General features: G+C 42.1%; 1 protein-coding gene across 9 annotated transcripts in view; it reads right to left on the bottom strand.

The window, feature by feature from the left end:
• Window positions 1–1,230: 1,230 nt before the first annotated feature.
• mlip (muscular LMNA-interacting protein) overlaps window positions 1,231–25,381 on the bottom strand; it is a 174,375-nt gene continuing 150,224 nt past the window's right edge. For all 9 annotated transcript variants that reach the window (XM_043679432.2, XM_043679408.2, XM_043679424.2 and 6 more), the window contains 2 exons: window positions 21,934–22,090; window positions 1,231–3,836 (listed from right to left, as the gene is read on the bottom strand). In XM_043679432.2, the coding sequence (XP_043535367.1) occupies window positions 21,959–22,090 (132 nt within the window). In that variant the 3' untranslated portion in view covers window positions 1,231–3,836; window positions 21,934–21,958. The remainder of the gene's footprint in view (window positions 3,837–21,933; window positions 22,091–25,381) is intronic.

Below are 25,381 nucleotides of genomic sequence, written 5' to 3'. Positions count from 1 at the left end.
GCAGCTCATCCATAGCTTTTTGGGCTGTCATGCACCGTGTCTTCTGGTACACTCTATTGCACTTGGTCTGATCTGTCCCAATGTATCACATTCACCTGGTTCCTCTGCTCCTACTCGGCTGCTTTTTCCAGTTCTTGCTTCACTTCCTCCAGCTCCTGACTTAGTTTCACTTTCTCGCATTCTCTACCTCCCAGCTATTCCACACAGCGAGCTATCACTATTTCCTGATGAAGGGCTTTTGCCCAAAATGTCGATTTTCCTGCTCCTCGGATGCTGCCTGACCTGTTGTGCTTTTCCAGCATCACTGTAATCTTATCACCATTGCCCTGCTGAGTTTTAAAGCGAGCTTCCCTTCAACTCTCTGCACCACCTCCCAGCATCACAGGTTGCAGACCAGATATTTACTCACTGTAATGGTCAACCCACCTGGGCCACTTCTTATTTAGGTATTTTCTTAGTACCTTCTTCCACTCTGGGCACCATGCCATTTCTCCTATTGTTTCCTTTCAATTTATCACTCACTCTCTTTCTCTTATGGGTGCCCAAGCCTTTCTTAGGTCTCTGGGTCCACAAACCCTTTCACTATCTCTTACCTTGTGAGTGCCTGATCCTATTCTACCTTCTCTGCACTCTTGTGGGTGCTCTGACCCTGTCTTCACCTTCCTTACCTCTGTTTCTTGTGGGTCCTTGACCCTGTACTAACTCCGGTCATTCTGTGTTCTCGGTTTCCCACTGGGTTCAACCCGAGACAGAGGAGCCAAATGGGGACAGGGTCCAGCTCTCACTAACTCGTCCCCAATTGCAGCTGCACCCTGAACTATTCTAGCTCTGAACTCTGTTTGTTTGTCCTCCTTATCATAGAATCCCTACAATGTGGAAACAGGTCCTTTGGCCCAACACATCCACACCAATCCTCTGAAGATGTTACATGCGTTTGGCTTGTGGGCCATTGACTGGTCAGAATCCTTCACTCTCTTTCACCCACTTGAATCCTGGCTATCACATGGGGCAGCAATACGTTTAATTTAGGCTCAGGCTAGATGTTTGAGAATTCAAGGCTGGTGGAATTCAACTTCAGAGGTAATACAAACACTTTAATCGAAGTCCACCCAAGGATGCCAAAATGTTCTGTGCTTTGGACATTTTGACCGGTCTATGCATTGAAAACATTTTATCCAAGTGCTTTTGTTGTTGAGGAAGACAAAGGGACACTGAATCTGGCTTGTGGTTCAACTTGATTTTATTAACAAAATATTTCTTGTTAAGAACACCATGCAAACATTTCCAAAATTCCTATGATATTTACTCTCTATCTAATTCTACCCATCCAAGAAAGTATATTATCTGAAACAATCCACATGTTTGAGCTTGGCCTTTGGAATCTCCTTCTTCTATGATGAAGGTCGGACTCTCTTCCATGAAGGTGGACCTTGAACGTCAATACAGATCGTCTCCTGGGTCATCATTCATTCTCCTGCAATGACTCTGCTGGGCACCTTTACTGAGGGGGTGGCTTCCAGCTGTGTGTTTTCATGCCTGACCACCCAGATTTTCCAGAATATTCTACTGCCTTTGATCATTTTGGTGATAAGCAGGGTTCAAAGCATCCAGTAGTACAACACCAACACTCTTCAATGTTGCTATACCAGGAGGTGTAAAGTGCACATACTCAGGCACTGGCTGGAAGTCAAAGTGCCAGAAAGCCTGATCAATACTTCTCTAATACAGAACTTTCAGACTGGTTGTGACTAGTTCCCGCTGAGCTTTTGTGACTACTTTGACCATGCTTTCCACTGTTCTCTGTAGCTGATAGCTGCTGGCTATTTTTTAAATTTAGCTTGGTCAATTTTCTGTCAGACCAGATTTTTCTGGTTCGGGTCAATCAAGAATGTCAAATTTGGGGCCCATTGTCACTTGATTGCATGTGCAATAATTTGGATAATAACCATTGATGCACATTAGCATTGTCGAGAGTTATCATACTTGAGTATTGGAGTAGCTACCACATGAACCAAGTAACAACCAATAACTGCTGCCGGATCAGAAACATGCTGCATAAGAGTTCCAACTCTCAATAACTGCAGATTCCCCAACCATTTGCACAAACATTGTGCAAAATTTTCAGTCATCAAACAGTTTGATTCTAAAATTCTCTTCTGAATCCCCTGGGCCTTGCTGAAATCTTCCTCCAATTTCATTAGCTATCATCTCCATGTTTGCTGGTATTATGCTCTTTATTCTCATGTGTCCTCTTAGAACATTTTTCTGCAATAAAAAGGCCCTATGTATGTATGTGTTGATTCTTGTTGTGCAAAAAGTGCTCAGTAGATACAAATATAAATGGCCAGGAGTAATTTCTCTAATTCAGAAAGGCACTAACTTAGTTCATAAAGAGTTTAACAAGATACAATTGCAATTTTAAAAAAGCCTTACTTCTCCCAAAGCAAGTATGGACAATTCTGTCAAACCATGGAAATGCGTAATAGTTTGTCAGGTGGTCACCATATCATTTGATACTTATAGCAAGGCATTCCGCATTATATTATTTCAGTATGCTCATTCACCAATTCCTAGTACTCTCTAGTTTTATTTCAAGATTTCCGTTGTGATTGTTATATTTACTGTTTTGAGGTAATTGGGATGAGATAATGCTCAGGGGTATGACACTTGTAAGGCCCTTTGACCCTTGTCCATACAAGACTTCAACAGTCTGATTTACGAGAACAAGTTGAAACAAACCTTTCAATCAAAAAAAAAGTGGGTGCATTATGCAGCATAACTGACAGCAAAAGAAAATGAATTGCTTGAGAAAAAATACTATTTCACAGAACAACTTATACAGTCAGGTAAGTAAATAGCGCTTAAATTTTAACATCCTTCTGTTGGGGTGGATCATTGGTAGCTTTTAACTGCACTGATGAAGTCAGTAACATTTACTTATTTAGTAATTTGATTTCAATATTTGCTTTTAGACAGGTAGACTTGCTCAACATCTTCGAAATCTGCTGTATTGTTACGCAAAAAAGCCATTATAAGAAACGCTAGCGTTTTGAGGATTTTGTTATTTACAAATATAAAACTTGATTTAACAAGTTTCATGTGCTTCTATTTAACTTAAATAAGATGATACGTTTTACCTTTTTTTGAAATGTATAATTGTCATTGTGATTATGCTTATGTATGTGATGCTTGGTAACTCAAGATATGAAAAATATCAACAATTTGAAACTCAAGATAGGTTATTTTAAAACAGTATGAATAAAACTTGGCATGTTTTATTTTTCAAAAAGCATCAAAAATCCATTCATACAGAAAATATTATGACTTCCACTGAAATCATCTGGTAACAGCTTTACTGATGAGTTAGCATGGAAATGATCTTTTTTTCAAAATGTATTTGAGCCTGACTGCAAAACATCAAAACTAAATACATTATGTATACACAAATAATTTTTTAGCATTTAATATACCTGACCTGTCCAAAATTTCAACTGTCCTAGATCATGGTCATCACTGAGACTAATCTCCAGAGACATACGTAGAAATGTATTAGCTGTTTATCAACTTACAGAAACATGTGGCTGATTATTAGCAATACTGAATTAGTACAATGTATGTCAGTGACAAATCTGATGTTTTGAAAGATTTTGATATACAAAATAAATGATTTTAGTCAATCATGACAGAACTTTCCTTTAAATAATGGTGTATGCTAACTACAGATTTCATAAAATATCAATTTGAAAATACAAATTTACAGTAAAGAAGCCCTTTGACATGCAATAAGGTGATATGTTATTTCGTGAAACAGCTTCTGGCAAGTTGGAGTCTTACACCTAGGAAGAAAGAACTAATTAGTCATTCAATATTAAAATCAGCAGTCTATTGAACTTCTGCCAGAACAAATTAAAAATATAATCCCCATGTATTTATTTGCTCTCTTCACAATAAACATTGTGCCATTCTGCAGTCTCTCAGATCCAGACAGTTTGTTTCTCAATTGATAAAGGTGGGAATATGCCAGGATCACTTACATAAACTACTGGAAATGAAAGCAGCTTATTTGCACAATTCTAAACTCACTTCTTCTACTTTAATAGATTCACTTCCTCCAAACTGCTTGGCAAACTTTGTTCTCAGCTGTTATCTTTATTTTTATTCTTTCCATTACTTTTTCGGATATGTCCACATACAGTATTCTCTACAGGCTATCAGAGGGGACTTTCCAAGTCTTAAGATCTGCATGCACCTTGAGATGAAAACAATGCTCCCGGAGGCACTCAGTTCTGAGAGATGACATGTCGCAAAATGTTGGTTGCTCCAGGGTTTCAAAATCATCACCTGGGATAAGCTGTGCAGGTTACCAAACCCAAATAAGAATGCAGGCACTCTACTGGAATATTGAGGTGCAAGGTGTTCTCAAAACCAACTGGAAGTGTTTAGGCCAGCATAAGTGCAAACTATTTCAATTGGAAACAGCCTATAACCGAGTACTCAGTGGCAAGGTATCAATGATAGTGTGAACTACCATAAGTAGTGCCAAATACCCTCAGATGTATTTGGCCTGAGAGAGGTGAGCTTGGTATTTTGAGGGGCATTGCTGCAAAGGAAAACAAGTACTTGCAACTGAAGCTGTCTGCTGTACACCGAGGACTTATAGATTTATAACAGACGAGATGACAAACATGCGATAAAATCTACAGGCCAGGGATTGGTAATGACATTAAAAACGTGAGCGAAGATGTGCAAGGCATGCCAGAACCACCAGCCTCAGCAACAAAGAGAATATCTACAACCACTCAAGATTCCATAAAACCTTTAGTCCAAAATCACACCTGATCTATTTATTTTCTATGGAGACAACTTCAGCCTTGACAATGATTATTTCTCCAAAATTGCAATTGTTAGACAGGTAAGAAAAACTGTGGCAGACACAATGAGTGTCAATGTCAGTGTGCCTAAAGAAATAATTTCTGAAAATGGACTGCAGTACATGGGCAGCCAATTCAGGAATATGTGATTTAAATGAAGAATGAACCATGTGACATCCTCCCCACTATATCCAGATCAAATGGTGTCACTGATTTACACCATTAAATAACTCAATCTGAAGCGTAAGACAACAAAACAAAATTTTCCTGTTGCCCTGTTATACCTCAGAGCTATATCTCTGGATAGGGGGTCACTACTGTCAGTATAGATCATGATCAGAAGTGTGAATGGCCTTCCCATGCCACTTTTTATCTAAGTTCTCCAAGATGGTAAACAAGGCAGAATGAAGAGAGTGTCTGACAGGTACACAGCTGCAGGACTGGCTCAATGGCAAGACAAACACTTTCAGGCACACTCTCTACATTGGGAACATGGCTAAACACAGAGATTTCTAAGCATATGGTGAGCCCTGGTCTTATGAAGTCATAGACATAATGGTGTGTTGCTGAGGAGGAACAGAAGCCTGGTAAAGGAAGTGTACAATATCCAATTATGCACAGCAAACCTGAAAGAATACACCTGGATGATGACATGGTCAACAACCATCACACTGACAAAGAACAGCCAAGAACAGACAAGGACGAAATCTATTCTTCCAGGAGGTTATACTGTAAGATCTGAAAGAGTTGTCAAAATAATGTAATTTTATCTGAACTGTTAGACTTCAGTGCTTAGAAATTTCATAATTTTCATCTCAATATCTAATTTTGCTATTATGCAATGTTTATATGTTTGTACTTGTAAATTACAAGAGCTAAACTTGTGGAACAGGGAATGTTGTGGGTGATGTCTCTTTTAAACATGCAAATGAGTCAGGATGTTGTCACATGATCAATGGCATTATAGCGCTTGAAACACTGTGTTTGGAGATTATTCTGTATTATGTATATCGGTTTAGCATTAAATAAACTCTCTGGAGATCTTCAAGTTAATGAAATGTATCCCATTTATGTTACATGTAGATTATTGCTTAATTAATTAGTTAATTAAGCGATCTTTCTGCTAAGTGTAACCTCAGGATGTCAAGCAGCAAAGGTTAGATTCTTTTTAGGCTGGTTATTTCCTGGCACTTGTGTAGTGTGATTATTACTGACACTTATTAGTCCAAGCCTGAATGTTGTCCAGGCCTTAGTGCATTTGGCCATGGAATGCTTCAGTATTTTAGGAATCATAGAGTCATAGAGACATACAGCAAAGAAACAGACCCTTCAGTCCAACTCATCCATGCCGACCAGAGATCCCAATCCAATCTAGTCCCACCTGCTAGCACCTGGTTCATATTCCTCCAAACCCTTCTTATTCATATACCCATCCAAATGCTTCTTAAATATTGCAATTGTACTAACCTCCGCCACATCCTCTGGTAGCTCATTCCATACACATACTAGCCTCAGTGAAAAAAGTTGCCTCTTAGGTCTCTTTTATATCTTTCCCCTCCTACCCTAAATACCTATTCCCTCTAGTTCAGGACTCCCCCACCCAGGGAAAAGACTTTGTCTATTTATCCTATCTATGCCCCTCATGATTTTATAAATCTCTATGAGGTCACTCCTCAGCCTCCGACACTCCAGGGAAAACATCCCTAACCTATTCAACCTCTCCCTATAGCTCAATTCCTCCAACCCTGGCAACATCCTTGTAAATCTTTTCTGAACCCTTTCACAATATCTTCCTGATAGGAAGGAGACCAGAATTGCAAGCAATATTCCAACAGTGGCCTAACCAATGTCCTGTACAGCTGCAACATGACCTCCCAAGTCCTGTACTCAATACTCTGACCAATAAACAATTGGTGAACATCATCAATCATCACCAAATGTCCCCACTCCTAACTTGAAGTCAGAATGTTGTCAGGGCCCACAGCTTTTGAAACATTCAGTGCCTTCAAGTCATTTCTTGATATCATGTAGAATGAATCAAATTGGCTGAAGGCTTGCACCCATGAGGGAAGGTAATTAATGAAGCAGCTGAAGATGGATGAGCCTAGGACAAATATCTACCAGATCCACTAGTTAATCCTTATCTGTGAGTTCTCTTATGGTGCAATGGTAGCATCTCTACCTCTGAACAAGGATTCAGATTCATGTTCTACCAGCTCCAGATTGTTATAACATCTCTGAATGGGTTGGTTTGAAAATATCTACCCTGAGGAACTACAGCAGTGATTCATGGAACTGAGATGACTGACCTCTAACAACCATAACCATCTTCTTTTTTGTTCGCTATGACTCTAACCAGTGGAGAGCTCCCTTCCCACTACCTCCCCCAAATCCCCCACTACTGCCCTGAATTCCATTACTTCTGGTTTTGCTTGGGCTCCTTGATGCTATTGTCAGTCAATCACTCCCTTGGTGTCAATAATGGTTACTGTCACTTACCCTGAGTTCAGCTTATTTTGTCCATGTTTGGACCGAGGCTGTAATGAAGTCAGGCTACAACCATGATCCAAGCTAAGTGTCAACAAGCAGGTATTCGTTGAATAAATGCTGCTCATAGCACTGACAATAATACCTTGTGTCATTATGCTAATGAATTAGAGTAGACTGCTACATGGTAATTGGGTAGGTTGGACTTATCCACTATTTGTAGTGGATATACTTGGGCAATTTTCCATATTTCGAGGTGGATACCAGTCTTATAACTGTACTAGAGCAGTTTGTCTTGCGATATAGCTAGTTTTGAGCACAAGCCTTCAGTACAAGCCAGAATACTGTCAGGACCCATGGCTTTTGAAGTACCCAGTGCCTTCAGCCATTTCTGATATCATGTAGAATGAATCAAACTGGCCATGACTGGCACTCATGATGCTGAAGAACTCAAATTGGCACTTCTGACTGGACATTGTTACAAATTCTTCAGCCTCATCTGTCATGAAAGCACTGGACTTCCCACATCATTGAGGATGGAATTATTTGTTGATTCTGCTTTTTCAGTGAATTGTACAATTGCACAGCACCATTCTCGACTCGATCTACAAAGTTTAGATCTGATCTATTGGTTGTGGGATTGCTTAACGCCATCTGCATACTCCTTATATTGTTTGGCAAGCAAGTACCATAGTTTGTTGTAGCTTCACCATTGATACTTTAATTTTCAGTTTGCGCGGTGCTGTTTCTGGCATGCCCTCTTGCACTCCTCATTGAACCAGGGTTGATCTCCACACTTGATGGTAATGATAGAGTGGGGGATATAGCCATAACAGTGAGGTTGTACATCGTGATTGAATACAATTCTGCAAATGGCCCACAGCACTTTATGAATATCTAGTTGGGAGTAACTAGAACTGTAAAAAAAATCTATCCCATTCAGCACAGCAATAGTGTTACATAAAACAATGTAGAGTATCTTCGATGTGAAGACAGGACTCTATTTTCACAAGGACTACGCAGTAGTCACTGTTCGGATTCTTATGTGGACAGACACATCTGCGACAGATAGATTGGTGAGGATGAGATTAAGTACCTTTTCTCTTCTTGTGGTTCCCTGACCACCTGCCTCAAGTTTAGTCTGGCAGCTATGTTCTTTAGGTTAGCCTGGTCAGTAGAGTGCTAATCTTAGTAACTGACATTGAAATCACTCATCCATTTCACACTGTACCTTTGTCACCCACTACATCCAAGTGAGGTTCAACATGCAGGAGAATCAATTCATCAATTCACTGTTCAATTCATCAGTCAAGTGCATAGACAGGGTTTGGGTGGGATAGATGTGGATGAGGAGGAACGCGACAGATACCTAAATATTTTGAAGGATGCCCTCATAAGAATGGAATATGATGCTCTACTCATTGATCACCAGTTCCAATATGCTACAACGAAAAACCACAACAACGTCCTCAGAAGACAGATACAGGATATGACCTATAGAGTAACCTTTGTCGTCCAGTACTTCCCCAAAGCAGAGAACTACACCATGTGCTTTGTAGCCTTCAACATGTCACCAATGACAAGCAACTCACCAAGATCATTCCCATACCTCCACTTCTCACCTTCAAATAACCATCCAACCTTAAACAGATCAAGATTCACAGCAAACTACCCAGCCTTGAGGCCAACATTGACCACAACACCACACAACTCTGCAACAGCAACTGCTGCAAAACATGTCAGATCATAGACATGGATATTACTATCACAGATGCGAACACCACCCATCAAGTACACAGTAGATACTCATGTGACTCGGCCAACGTTATCTTTCTCATATGCTGTAGACAAGGATGTCTGAAGGTGTGGTACATTGGTGGGACCATGCAGATACTACAATGGATGAATGGACACTGTTCAAAATTGACAACAGGAATGTTCTCTCCTCCTCAGGGAACTCTTCAGCAATCAAGGACATTCAGTCTCCGATCTTCAGGTAAGCAGCCTTCGAGATACACAACAACACAGGATCGCTGAGCAGAAACTGATAGCCAAGTTCCATATTCATGAAGAATGCTCCAACTGTGATCTTTGGTTCATGTTGTGCTACATGTGACCCCATCGCACTGTTCTTTATCTGTATCTATTTTGACACCATCACCCTGATAAATTGTTATGATTTCTCCACCTTAATTAGTTTGTACAGTTTTGGATGACATATTACTATGGTTATAGCTATGTTGTTCTAGTCATTTGATTTGTCTCCAGCACCACTTTATTTTTAATTTTTTGTAATTATCCCTCTGCCTCATTTAATCAGGTTGTAGGTTATTCCTTTGCTCGTTATTCAACTGTTAACACTTTACTCACACCATCTGACACTCTTGATCACCTGCAGAGGCCTATTATTCAGCCTGTTGGCACTCCACTCACAATGTTTTTATGATATTTTTATCCCCCTTCCCATTGATCTCTCTGCCTATAAATTCTATGCCTGTGTCCTTCTCTCTCATTTCACCTGACCTTTGCATCAACCAATCCCTCTACACCTCCATCTGCCATGACCAGGGCCACCAAGCCCTCCGTTTTTTCCTCTCCAGACGTCCCCAACAGTACCCTTCCACCGACACTCTCATTTGTTTGGCCGAACTGATCCTCACCCTTAACAATTTCTCCTTCGAATCCTCCCACTTCCTCTCGACCAAAGGGGTAGCCATGGGCACACGTATGGGCCCCAGCTATGCCTGTCTCTTTGTTGGCTACGTAGAACAGTTGATCTTCCGTAATTACACCGGCACCACTCCCCACCTCTTCCTCCGCTACATTGATGACTGCATTGGCGCCACCTCGTGCTCCCACGAGGAGGTTGAGCAATTCATCAACTTCACCAACACATTCCACCCTGACCTTAAATTTACCTGGACCATCTCTGACACCTCCCTCCCCTTCCTGGACCTCTCCATCTCCATTAATGACGACCGACTTGACACTGACATTTTTTACAAACCCGACTCCCACAACTACCTGAATTACACCTCTTCCCACCCTACCTCTTGCAAAAATGCCATCCTGTATTCCCAATTCCTCCGCCTCCGTCGTATCTGCTTAAAGATGCCCTCCAACGCATCTCGTCCACATCCCGCACCTCTGCCCTCAGACCCCACCCCTCCAACCATAACAAGGACAGAATGCCCTCGGTGCTCACCTTCTACCCTAACAACCTTTGCATAAACCAAATCATCCGCCGACATTTCCGCCACCTCCAAAAAGACCCCACCACCAGGGATATATTTCCCTCCCCACCCCTTTCCACCTTCCGCAAAGACCGTTCCCTCCGTGACTACCTGGTCAGGTCCACGCCCCCCTACAACCCACCCTCTCATCCTGGCACCTTGCCCTGAGCCCACACCTCCTGCCTCACCTCTATCCAAGGCCCTAAAGGAGCCTTCCACATCCAAAGTTTTACCTGCACATCCACTAATATCATTTATTGTATCCGTTGCTCCCGATGTGGTCTCCTCTGCATTGGGGAGACTGGGCGCCTCCTAGTAGAGCGCTTTAGGGAACATCTCCGGGACACCCGCACCAATCAACCAAACCGCCCCGTGGCCCAACATTTCAACTCCCCCTCCCACTCTGCCGAGGACATGGAGGTCTTGGGCCTCCCTCACCACCAGATGCCTGGAGGAAGAACGCCTCATCTTCCGCCTCGGAACACTTCAACCCCAGGACTTCAACAGTTTCCTCATTTCCCCTTCCCCCACCTCACCCTAGTTCCAAACTTCCAGCTCAGCACTGTCCCCATGACTTGTCCGGACTTGTCCTACCTGCCTATCTCCTTTTCCACCTATCCACTCCACCCTCTCCTCTCTGACCTATCACCTTCATCCCCTCCCCTACTCACCCATTGTACTCTATTCTACTTTCTCCCCACCCCCACCCTCCTCTAGCTTATCTCTCCACGCTTCTGGCTCACTGCCTTTATTTCTGATGAAGGGCTTTTGCCCGAAACGTCGATTTCGCTGCTCCTTGGATGTTGCCTGAACTGCTGTGCTCTTCCAGCACCACTAATCCAGAATCTTTGCATCAACCGGTTGGACTATAACCTGGTGTATTCTCACATCTGATCTTGAACCTTGTCAAAAGCTTTGCTGAATGACTTTTTTTTTAAGCCATCATAATCGCAGCGGCATAGCACCATTCTCTCATTGGTTTAATCAGAGGGTCAGTGTGGTTCAGGCGTGGTTGAGGCATGGTTGAGAAGGAGGGTGCTTTATGGCAACTTTAGCTAGTATGGGAATTGAACCCATGTCTTTGGCATCAGTCAGCATTGCACACCAGCCAACTGAACTAACAGACTCATATAAACTGCATCAACTAGGCTACCCCTATGTACATGCCTCATCACCTCCTTGAAAATTTAAATCAAATTTGTTCATACCAACCTCCCCCTGACAAAACCATGCTGACTAACCTGATCAAACGTTGCCTCCCCAAGTGGAGATGAATTATTTTCTTCAGCATTTTCTCCAGTCGCTTCCCTACCACTGACATGAAATTGATGGGTCTGTTATTCCTGTTTTATCCCTACCACTCTTCTTGAAAAATGGAACCACAACAGCTATCCTCCCGTACTTCGTCACGTCCCCTGAGAGGAATTAAAAATTTAGGTCAGAGCCAAATTAACTTCCTTCTTCATCTCCTACAGCAGCCTAGGATACAACTCATCCAGGTCTGGAGTTTTATTGACTTTTAAGCCTGACAAAACCTCTACCATCTCACTCCTCTGTCAAACTGTTAAAGAACTTCACAGTTCCTCTTCCTGAATTCTGTACCTACACCTTCCTTCTCCAAAGTGAGGAGAGACAGGAAGTACTCATTTGATGCCCTTTCAATTGCCTCTGGCTTCAAGCACAGATTATCCCCTTGGCCCCTAATCAGCACTATTCTTTCTCTGATTATCCTCTTCCTCTTGATATACGTATAACAAATTTTAGACTTCTCCTTAATCCTAATTATAATAACAAATTCCTTAATGTTCTTGAAAAAGAATAGCTGTCGACCTTTCGATGTTAATGTACAGCATATCTCAAACCATCTCAGAATGCTATGGCCAAAATGAAATTTTTCTGAAGTGTAGGCAGTCATAATAAGATTAGATTAGATTCCCTACAGTGTGGAAACAGGGCCTTCAGCCCAACAAGTCCACACCGACCCTCCGAAGAGTAACCCACCTAGACTCATTTCCCTCTGACTAATGCACCTAACACTATGGGCAATTTAGCATGGCCAATTCATCTAGCCTGCACATCTTTTGGAACATGGGAGGAAACTGGAGCACCAGGAGGAAACCCACGCACAAAGGGGGTGAATTTGCAAACTCCACACAGCTAGTCGCCCGAGGTGAGAATCGAACCTGGGTCCCTGGCGCTGTGAGGCAGCAGTGCTAACCACTGAACCATCATTCTGCCATGCACACATAATGTGGCCAACAGCTTCCAATCTGAGCACAGCAAGACTCCACAAACAGTCATGTGGTAAATTAGCAATAATCTGTTTGAACTGATGTCAATAGAAGGATGAATCGCCACTGGGAAAAATGTTCTGGTTCTTCTTTAAATTGTGTGGTGGCATCCATTCCATTAACTTGAGGATGCACAGAGTCTCAGCTCATCTGAATGGTTGCACTTCCAACAGTGGGAGAACTGATGCAAATGATAAACTCATTTGTGGAAAGGAAACTTTCACTGAAATTCGCCCAACGTTGTTTCAGGAAGAGCTTGACTTAATGAAAATTAGCATTCAACTTCTGATAGTGAATCCACTTTATATTGTCAACCCTTTGCTACATAACCAAGGCAATATCAGCAGCTGTTCTGTATTAGTGAATAGCAGGTATAAGGCATGTTGATAGCAATTGAACAGTGTTCAAACATATCATCAGTATGTGATCTGTTTCACCTATACTACAGATTGCACCCAGTCACTATATGCAGAATCCTCACATCTACACTGGGACTCAAATTGATTAGTACAGTTATGTAACCACTTTCGCAAGAAACAGAAAATACTTTCACCTTCAAAAGTGAATAGTATCAGTTTCAATCACTTCATTTTTCCTCTCTTTACTGCTTAATATTTCGCAGTGTCAACACTGAATTTTAAATGTACTTTTCCTTCAGTCTATTTCCTACGGGCAAGGAACAAATTTGCTTGCAGCCCACTGGCCCATAACCTCCCTTGATAGATGGGAGCTGAGGTCTGGGAGAAATGGGTTGCAGGTGAGACATCATGAGTGGGGCAAGAGAGGGTTGCTGGCAAAGTTGTGGGAGGTAGAAGAGGTGAGCGAAACTGTGGGAGTTAGGCAAGGAGAGTTGGTAAAACTGTAGCAACAGGAATGTTGATGACAATGTGGGAGTGTAGGGGGGAATACTTTCTAGACTCTGGGAGGAAGTCATTTGTGGGGTTCAGGTCAGGCTCATAGGAGGGGTTATGAGTCAACTTGGGATGTTATCCAAGCTGTGGGAGGAAGCCATCAACTTGGGAGCAAGTGTCCAAACAGGGTCAAGCACCTTAAAAGGAATTGTCAGTGTTCAATATCAAACCCTATACTCTGACTTTCTTAGCACTGATCTGCACACTCCTCACACCAACACACCCTGTAGGTAAATTATCTCAGTCCAGGCATCTCCTCATATCTCTAGTGAATAACCAGCACACGTTCTTACCCTCATTCAATTGCCTTTCATTCCCTTGTGTCAGAGTCACCCTCTTGCCCTTCCCACTTCTCCACAAAAAACATTTCTCCCATTCATAGCTCTATGCCTTTCCTTCTCATGGGACACAGCACACAACTTCTAGAGAGGCAGAGACTGAGGCCACAGTTGAAGGATCCCTCTGCAAATTGGGGGTTCATGGTCGGTTTCAGTTTTTTGTAAGCGATTGTAGTGGCTTCATCAATAAAAGGCAAGTGTTTATTTTAGCTTCATGATGAGAGGAAATGCATTCCCTCACCAACGCACAGTACTCACAGTGCCACAACACACCTCTGAGCACTTTTCCTCTCATTGCCTTACTCCACCTCATCCAGCCACCACACACTATTGCACCACCCAGGATTTGCACAGGAGTTTTGACAGTCAGGCAATCAGCCAAGTTTGTCCTGGTTAAATCTGAGAATTGTCCCATGGTACCAGGATTCAGAGATTAATTCAAACACAGTATAATAGCATGAACAGTATCTCTTTAAAATGTTAATGCTTCAGAGTACACGATCTCACTGAAACAATTTTAAATGATTGTTCAATCTTCTATTTCCATTGGAGAAGCGAGGCTTGAAAATGATTCCATTATCTATGATAGCTCAGCTATGAAGGAAATTGTTTGAAAGCAAGGTAATTAATAGAGCAATTTCCAAGAAATGCATTGAGGAATTTTAACCTTTCAAAACATACAACTCACAGCACCAGGGTCCCAGGTTCGATTCCAGACTTGGGCGACTGTTTTGAGATTCTCCCCGTATCTGCGTGGATTTCCTCCCACAGTCCAAAGATGTGCAGGTTAGGTGAATTGGCCATGCTAAATTGCCCACAGTGTTATATGCCCTAGTCAGAGGAAAGTGGGTGTGTGTGGGTTACCCTTCAGAGGGTCAGTGTGGACTTGTTGGGCCGAAGGGCCTGTTTCCATACTGGAGGGAATCTAATCTAATCTAACTGTAAATTCTGCTTTCAGATTCAGGCAATATCCTCTAATAGCAGTCATATCCAGCCAAATATATGAAAACCCATAATTTTAAAAACACTTTCGCAATGTGTGGGAAATTCCTGCTGGAATTTTAAGTCACTGCTAGTCTTCCAAAATGTTGGCTGAAGCATAAAAAACATGCAATACCTGGTTAATGCTTGCTCCATTCTGAATAAGCCTTCAGATGCTTGTTAAATGAACAGGAATCTGGATGAAATAATCTATACAATCACATCCTGAAGCTCTCTCAGTTCATTTACTCAAAACTCTGCCATGTCTTAAAATCTGACAATTAAAAACCAATTTCTGGTAAAGATTATTTTAATCCCTTCCCAAGCAATTCTATTTTTAATGCTTTAAAGCATACTTTGTGTATCCTGTTGTGATTCATAGTTTAGAGTTAAACACCTGCATATAGATTCAAGAATGAATCTGGAATGAAGGCAAATGAAGCTGGAATTACAGGGTTCTAAATCCTACCGCTGGATGAAATATCAATTCAGGAACCCAGAAATGCTAGCAGAAAAACCCCAAAGGATATTTTAGAGGAGGCAGCCAAGAACACTCAAGAAGCTTGACACCATCTACGACAAAGCATTAAAACAAATTATTGTGCTTAATTGATACCATACCTATAACGTTCACTCATTCCACACTAATAAACAATATCTGCAGTGTGCATCATTTTCAAGGTGCACTGCAGAAGTTTACTGAGGCTCCTTAGACAATACCTATCAAGCTCACAATCACTTCCATCTAAAAAGACAAGGACTGCAGATATATTGGAACACCACACCAGCAAGTTCTCCTCCAAGCCACTCACCATCCTGACTTGGAAATACATCACTGTTTCTTCAGTGTCACTAGATTAAAGTCCTGTAATTCCTTGCCTAAAAACATTGTGGATGTACTTACACCAAATGGACCTCAGTGATTGAAGGCAAATTCGTCATCATCCTCTCAGGGAAGTTAAGGATAGGTAATACCCATGAATGAAGTGAGAAAGCTACCTCTGAGAGATGATCAATTAAGAGGCCATCTCCATGAGGCAATGCCTCACCAAGACTGTCAAGAAGTTGGACGCTCTACATCACTTTGAGAGAGGTTGTTGGAATTTAAAAACTTTGAGATTATTGTTTATTCAATGTTCTAGGAATTACTTCCAGTCAAACTTAGCATAATGTCTATACAACAGTGTCTCTTCAGAGTCTATCATGTGATCTCAGACATCATTACTTGCATGTCTTATTTACCATAGAGTATTAAACCTGTAATTTCCATCTCGCCTTAAAATCAGTATTTAGAGTCAACTTTCACATACCCCTGTATCTTGCCCCAAACACTCAGTTTCACAGAAATAAATACCATAGCGCCATACCTAACTAGTCTTAATCAAACTCTATACTTTTGTTGACATTTCATACTCCAACAATGGTATCAAGAGCTCATGGTCTGTCTGAATAGTAAATTTGAATCCTGGGTTTTGCGTGCTCATGTAACTGCTAGTGCTTCTTTCTCAATTCCAAATCATCTTTGCTCTGTTTCTGTTAACAACATGGTGACATAGTTGGCTGGTTAAAGAAATGGATATTTAGTTTGCTGCCTTGCTGGATTTGGAAAAGCACCACCCTTGTACAACTAAAAATGCATTAGCTGCTACTATTGTTGGTTGCACAATAAAGCAAAGAAGGGCATACCTAAAAATAAAAAGTGTCAATCTGTTGAAGCTACAAAACAGGACTACATCCATGCCAAACAAAGTAAGTAGAAAGCAACAGACAGGGCCAAGCAATTTCACAATCATGGGATCAGGTCTAATCTCTGTAGACCTGTCACATATAGTCATGAATGGTGGTGGGCAATTTAACAACCCACTGGAGGAGGCGGCTCCACAAATATCCCTCAACATTTAGTGCAAAAGTATCAGGTGCATGATCCATCTCGATCTACATTGAAAGATCCCAGCATCATTGATGCCAGTTTTTAGCCACTTCATGTCACTTCACTTGATATCAAGAAAAGGCTGGATGCAGTGGATACAGCAAAGGCTAAGGGGACTGACAACATTCTGGCAATAGTACTGAAGCCGTGTGCCATAAAACTGCTGCACCCTTAGCTAAGTTGTTTTAGCACAGCTATGACTTTGGATTCAATACAACAATGTGGAAAATTGCCCAGATATGTTGTGTACACTAAAAGCAGAATAAATCCAACCCAGGGATTTCGAAATGCAAATGGACTGGGAAAATCAGGCTGACAGTGGATTGCAAGAAAGGGAATTTGTGGAACATCAATGAGTAGACCTTTTGGAGCAGCTTGTGGTAGAGCCCACTACGTGACAGCCAATTCTGGATTTAGTGATGTATAGTGAACAGACTTGATACAGGAGCTTAAGGTGAAGGATCTCTTAGGAGGCAGTGACCATAACATGATAGAATTTACTCTGCAATTTCAGAGGGAAAAGGTGGAATCAGATAGAACAGTATTACAACTAAATAAAGGAACAAAGAGGTATGAGGGAGGAACTACCAGAATTGACTGGGAGAGGAGCCTAGCAGGAAAAACAGTGGAACAGCAATGGCAGGAGTTTCTGGGAGTAATTTGGAAGACACAGCAAAAATTCATCCTGAGGGGAAAACAAACATGGTACAAGGAGGACAAGGCAACCATGGCTAACAAGGGAAGTCAGGGACAGCATAAAAGCAAAAGAGAAAGCATATAATGCAGCATAGGGCAGTGGGAAGTCAGAAGATTGGAAAGCCTACAAAGATTTATAGAGGACAATGAGAAAAGAAATAAGGAGGGAAAAGATTAAATAGAAGGGTAAACTAGCCAGTGATATAAAAGAAGATTGCAAGAGTTTCTTTAGATATTTAAAGATCAAAAGAGAAGCAAATGTGGACATTGGGCTGCTGGAGAAGTAGTTGAAACTTTATTGCTGGAACAGCACAGCAGGTCAGGCAGCATCCAGGGAACAGGAGATTCGACGTTTCGGGCACAGGCCCTTCTTCAGGAATGAGCAGAGAGTGTTCAGCAGGAGAAGATAAAAGGTAGGGAGGAGGGACTTGGAGGAGGGGCGTTGGAAATGTGATCGGTGGAAAGAGGTCAAGGTGAGGGTGATAGGTCGGAGTAGGATGGAGGCGGAGAGGTCAAGAAGAAGACTGCAGGTCAGGAAGGCGGTGCCGGGCTGGAGGGATTCGGCTGAGACAAGGTGGGGGGAGGGGGGATGAAGAAACTGGTGAAGTCCAAGTTCATCCCCTGTGGTTGGAGGGTTCCCAGACGGAAGATAAGACGCTCCTCCTCCGACCGTCGCGTTGTTGTGGTTTGGCGGTGGATGAGTCCAATGACCTGCATATCCTCGGTGGAGTGGGAGGGGGAGTTGAAATGCTGTGCTACAGGGTGGTTGGGTTGGTTCGTCCGGGTGGCCCAGAGGTGCTCTCTGAATCGCTCCGCAAGTAGGCGGCCTGTCTCCCCAATATAGAGGAGGCCACACCGGCTGCAGCGGATGCAGTAGATGATGTGGGTGGAGGTGCAGGTGAATCTGTGGCGGATATGGAAGTTTCCTTTGGGGCCTTGGAGAGAAGTGAGGGGGGAGGTGTGGGCGCAAGTGTTGCACCTCCTGCGGTTGCAAGGGAAGGTGCCGGGAGTGGAGGTTGGGTCGGGAACAAAGAAGTGGCAGGGGAACTGAACAAATACTTTGTATGTCATCTTCACAGTGGAAGACACGAATAACATTCCAAATATGCAAGAGAGTCAGGGACAGAGGTGGCCATCACCAAGGAGAAGGTGCTAGAAAAACTCAACTTTTCACTTTATACATTAATGATCTAGATGAAGGAACTGAGGGTATTCTGGCTAAGTTTACAGGTAATTCAAAGATGGTTGGGGGAAAATATGGATTTCAGATGGGGAGGCTGCAGAAGGATTGAGACAGGTTAGGTGAGTGGGCAAAAAAGTGGCAGATGGAAGACAACGTCGAAAAGTGTGAAAGGTTGAGGTCCCAACACTGATCCTTGCGGAAAACCACTAGTCATTGGCTGCCATCCTGATATCCCCACTCTCTGCCTTCTGCCAGACAACTAATCTTCTATCCATGGTGAGTATTTTGCCTCAAACACCTTGGACTCTTATCATACTCAGCAGCCTCCTGTGTGACACCTAGTCAAAGGCCTTCTGGAAGTCCAAATATTTGCTCTCCTTCGTCAAACCTGCTCATTACCTCCTCAAAGAATTCTAACAGATTTGTCAAGCATGGCCTCCCTTTGATGAAACCATAGTGACTTGCCCTAGTTTACCATGCTCTTTGATAGGAAGAATCGAGATATTGACTATTTTCTGAGTGGGGAGAACAGTCAGTAATGTGAAGTGCTATGGAAGCCAGGTCATTGAGTATATTTAAGACAGGAATAGACAGGTTTTTGATTGTCAAGGGGATCAAAGGTTATGGGGAGAAAGGGGGTGAATGGTGTCAAGAAACTTATCAGCCATGATTGAATGACAGAGTAGACTTGATGGACAGAACGGCTTAATTTCTGCTTCTATGTCTTATATCTATTGTCTAAATCCACAAACATTCATTTCCTCCTTAACTGACAGTGGCAGCAGTGTGTACAACCTCTAACATGTTCTGCAGAAATTCACCAAGCCTCTTTCATCAGCACTTTCCAAGTCCCCAACCACTTCTATCGCAAAGAACAAGGGCAGTAGATACATGTGAACACAACCTGCAAGATGCCTTCCGAGCCACTCACTTTGAAATATATTGCTGTTCGTTCACTGTCACTGGGTCAAAATCATGAAACTCCCTCCCTCGCTGCATTATGGCCATACCTATACTAAATGGACTGCAGTGGTTCAAGAGATAGCTCACCACCATCTCGAGAGCAACTAGGAATGGACTGTAAATGTTAGCCTAGCTAGCGAAGCTCACATCCCATGAGTGATTTTTAAAAAGTGTAGGTTTGCAAAGAGCTAGAACTCCTGATAAGTATTTCCTTTATTTTCTCAAAGGGCTTCCTATTTACATTCGAACACTATATTTGATCCTGTCCAATAAGTTATTGTAATGGTTAATTCATTTTAAAGAGTTGGTAAAAAAATGCCTGCTTAGTTTTCCATCCTCAAAGTTCTGCAACTAGGTGACACTTGTGAATAATAGCTTCTCTTTGAAATCTCAGGTATTCTGCACTCTAATGTAAAGCCTGTTGCCTGAACAAGATGCCACAAGAGGTTGAGCAAGTACCTGGGGGCCTCAATTTGAGCAGAAGGCCTACCAATGCCCTCACCACTGTTAGACTGGCTTGTGGTTTGCAGGCCTTTTCGTTGAGAAGCAGCACAGTTCTGTACCTGGATACCTAGCTGGCAGCTGGGGCATCAATAAGACTCTGCCCTTGTTTTGCTGTCATTACAGAATATTTACAGGGAGGTTAGTACAGTGCAGATCAAGTCAAAACTGTCCAAAGATCCAATAAGAGGTGAGGTCATGAGATCTTAATGAACTAAATTAATGTAGAACTTTGAATGCCTTTCATTCTCACAAGGAATGCTTAAACATGCATCTTTTAGAGCCAGCAGCCTCTGGTTTTTACATGCCAAATTTCCTGGCATTTCAGAGTGCAAAACAGTAAGATATTTTCAATCAGGTGGCTAATAGCTTATTCAATGTGCCATTTATCCACCACTTTAAAAAGTGTGCTGTGTGACAGATGATTGCCATTTCCCCATTTTTAACATTTTCATCCTCAGACCTTCTCCTGCCTATCACTAGGGTGAGTGGGGAGAAGGGATGGGGATTAGGGGAAGTTAAAGTGTTGGGAGAAACCCTTCAGATGGTGGGTTCGAGAGACCGATGGACACGGCTTATGCTAATACAAAGTGGCTATTTAACTAGAGTGAAGAGCAGAAAATGAAAGAATCAAGATATAAGTTCAATAAGTTCCTAAGAGACTAGTGATAATAATAATCACCCCAATACACTCTCCATTGTAGCATAATAGGTGTGTGTTACATAATCTAAATAAAAGCAGATGATTAAACCTTTAATGTCATTTGTGAAGTAGGGCTGTAGTTTAGCTTAGCTAATTGGTAGGTCTTGGGCTGAATTCTCAAGGCATTTTATAGGACATGCATTATGTCAAAGGGCAGACCCCAATAAATGCACAATATAACACATAATATGATATTATCTAACACAAAGTACTGCTAAGATGCAAGAAATCTGAACCAAAAATAGAAATAGCTGAAGAAACTCAGCAGGTCTGACAGCATCTATGAAGAGAAAGCAGAATTATCATTTCAGGTGCAGTGACATTTCCTTAGAGATAAAGCTTTTTTTAATTTCAAAAAGATACTTTATTCATTAAATATATATACATAGTCACTAAAGTAGTTTGGTTCTATACAGTAGCATATGGAGAAAACAAACAAATATTGGAGTTTGACGAACCAAACAAATAAATCCAAGGCATTTCTTACTATTGCAATACTATATATACGTAAAATTGAGGTACCAGGAGAGTCTGATAACTGAACACACTATTTAACTTCAGCAGAAGGACCTCAGGCAGTGTCTTTTCCTTCAAGAAGGGTCACTGGACCCGAAACATTGACTCTGCTTTGTCCCCACAGATGTTGCCAGACCTGCTGAGTTTCTTCAGCTATTTTGGTTTTTGTCACATTAGCAAAGGTTGCTACTGTGCATAAATGATACACACTGTTAACCTGTATTTTATTCATACACAACAACAAGTTCTGTTTACATTGTATTGTATTGTTGCAATCACCAGTCACTGTTCAGCTCCTCGGCTTTGTATTGAGGAAGTGTACTGCTCACCTTTGCTCATGATTTGACAGCTTGCCTACTCTTCTTCCAAGATCAGCAGGGCTTCCTGGTTATAGTCAGAGTTTGGTGGTATTGATGTCTCAAGTCCCCTTTCTTCATTTTGACTTTGATACTGATCCCTGTTCAGTTCTGTTGTCGCATCAGTGAGCTGCAACAGTCAAAGCGGAAGTTATCTTTTTTCCTCAATGATATTCATTCAAAGTCATTAAAAATGAAATATTCAGTGAGTGCATTGCCTCAGTGCGATCAGTCCACTTGATCAAAAATGTGTCTGTTGGTTTGTTCACAGGTTTGCTGATCGTAATGGTATGGAAGTGCTAAAATTTTCTTCAGTACTCATGGGTGACCAAAGGAAAACAAAGCATTCCTACCTGCTATCCAACACCTAGAAAATATTTACAGCACAGGAACAGGCCCTTCGGCCCTCCACGCCTGTGCCGATCCAGCTCCTCTATCTAAACCTGCCGCCTATTTTCTAAAGATCTGTATCCCTTTGCTCCCTGCCCATTCATGTATCTGTCCAGATACATCTTAAATGATGCATATCTCCCCTAAACTTCTCTCCTTTCACTTTGAACTCATGACCTCTTGTAATTGAGTTCTGCACTCTGGCAAAAAGCTTCTTGCTATCCACCCTATCTATACCTCTCATGATTTTGTAGACCTCATCAGGTCCCCCCTCAACCTCTGTCTTTCTAATGAAAATAATCTTAATCTATTCAACCTCTCTTCATAGCTAGCACCCACCATACCAGGCAATATCCTGGTGAACCTCCTCTGCAGCCTCTCCAAAGCCTCCACACCCTTTTGGTAATGTGGCAACCAGATCTGTACGCAATATTCCAAATACGGTCGAACCAAAGTCCTATACAACTGTAACATGACCTGCCAACTCTTGTACTCAATACCCCGATCAATGAAGGAAAGCATGCCATATGCCATCTTGACCACTTTACCAACCTGCATTGCCACCTTCAGGGAACAATGGACCTGAACACCCAGATCTCTCTGTACATCAATTTTCCCCAGATCTTTTCCATTTACTGTATAGTTGGTTCTTGAATTTGATCTTCCAAAATGAATCACCTCGTATTTGCCCGGATTGAACTCTATCTGCCATTTCTCTGCCCATTTCTCCAATCTACCTGTATTCTGCTGCATTTTCTGACAGTCCCTTCACTATCTGCTACTCCACTAATCTAGGTGTCACCTGCAAACTTGCTAATCAGGCAACCAATACCTTCCTCCAAATCATTTATATATATCACAAAAAACAGTGGTCCCAGCACAGATCCCTGTGGAACACCACTGGTCACAGGTCTCCATTTTGAGAATCTCTCTTCCACTACTACTCTCTGTCTCCTGTTGCCCAGCCAGTTCGCTATCCATCTAGCTAGAATACCCTGGACTCCATGCGACTTCACCTTCTCAAGCAGCCTTCCATGGGGAACCTTATCAAACGCCTTACTAAGGTCCATCTATATGACATCTACAGCCTATCCCCCATCATTCAACTTTGTCACCTCCTCAAAGAATTCTATTAGCTTTGTAAGACATGACCTTACCCATACAAAACCATGTTGCCTATGACTGATAAGCCCATTTTCTTCCAAATGGGAATAGATCCGACCCCTCAGTATCTTCTCCAATAGCTTCCCTACCACTGAGGTCAGGCTCACCAGTCTATAATTACCTGGAGTATCCCTGCTACTCTTCTTAAACAAGGGGACAACATTAGCAATTCTCCAGTCCTCTGGGACCTCAACAGTGTTCAAGGATGCTGCAAGGATATCTGTTAAAGCCCCAGCTATTTCCTCTCTCACTTACCTCAGTAACTTGGGGTAGATCCCATCCAGATCTGGGGACTTGTCCACCTTAATGCCTTTTAGAATACCCAAAACTTCCTCCCTCCTTATGACGACTTGACCTAGAGTACTCAAAGATCTATCCCTAACCTCAACATCCATCATGTCCCTCTCCTCGGTGAATACCGATGCAAAGTAATCATTAAGAATCTCACCCATTTTCTCTGAGTCCACGCATAACTTTCCTCCTTTGTCCTTGAGTAGGCCAAGCCTTTCTTGTGTTGCCCTCTTGCTCCTTAAGGCAAATCCCAAAAAAAGGCTCTGGGATTTTCCTTAATCCTGTTTGCTAAAGATAGTTCATGACCCCTTTTAGCCCTCTTAATTCCTCATTTCAGATTGGTCTTACATTCCTGATATTCTTCGAAAACTTTCTATCTTCAGTAGCTTAGACCTTACGTATGCATCATTTTTCCTCTTAGCTAGTCTCATAATTTAACCTGTCATCCATGGTTCCCTAACTTTGCCATTTCAATCCTTCATTTACACAGGAACATACCTCTCCTGAACTCTAATCAACCTCTCCTTAAAAGCCTCCCACATATCGAATATGGATTTACCTTCAAACAGCTGCTCCCAACCTACATTCCCCAGCTCCTACCGAATTTTGATATAGTTGGCCTTCTCCCAATATAGCACTCTTCCTTTAGGACCACTCTTATCTTTGTCCATGAGTATTCTAAAACCTATGGAATTGTGACCACTATTCCCAAAGTAATCCCCTACTGATACATCAACATCTGGCCGGGCTTATTCCCCAACACCAGATCCAGTATGGCCCCTTCCTGAGTTGGACTATTTACTCTAGAAAACCCTCCAGGATGCTCCTTACAAATTCAGCTCCATCTAGACCTCTAACACTAAGTAAATCCCAGTCAATGTCAGGAAAATTAAAATCTTTTATCACCACCATCCTGTTGCTTCTACATCTTTCCATGATCTGTTTACAGATTTGCATCTCTGTCTCATGTTCACTGTTGGGAGGCCTGTAGTACAGCCCTAACATTGTTACCGTATCCTTCCTATTTCTGAGCTCTGCCCATATTGCCTCACCACTCGAGTCTTCCATAGTGCCTCCTTTCAGCACAGCTGTGATATTTTCTTTGACCAGTAATGCAACTCCTCCACCCCTTTTACCTCCCACTCTATCCTGCCTGAAGCATCAATATCCTGAGATGTTCAGCTGCCAATCCTGCCCTTCCCTCAATCAAGTATCAGTAATAGCAATAACATTGTGCGCCCAGGTATTAATCCAAGCTCTAAGTTCATCCACCTTACCTACTATACTTCTTGCATTAAAACAAATCACCTCAGACCATCAGTCCCTTTGCATTTATTATCTGCTCCCTGCATCCTTAGTCACACTGACTTCACTATCTAGCTCCGAAAGTTGGAATTATTTACAGATATCAGATGAGGGCAGAAAAAGGTTCAGCACTGAAACATAACCTCAAACTGAACTAGTACAACCTGCCTGTGTTTGGCTCATATCTCTCCAAATATTTCTTATTTATGTATTTATCTAAATGTCTCTTAAACATTAGAACTGTACCTGCAGCCATCACTGCCTCCAGATG

The sequence above is a fragment of the Chiloscyllium plagiosum genome, unplaced genomic scaffold (assembly GCF_037043375.1).
Source record: "Chiloscyllium plagiosum isolate Xiang-an unplaced genomic scaffold, Cpla_swu_hap1 HiC_scaffold_3, whole genome shotgun sequence".
Taxonomy (NCBI): Eukaryota; Metazoa; Chordata; class Chondrichthyes; order Orectolobiformes; family Hemiscylliidae; genus Chiloscyllium; species Chiloscyllium plagiosum.
Note: the sequence above shows the minus strand (reverse complement) of the source record. Positions and strands in the feature narration are given on the sequence as shown.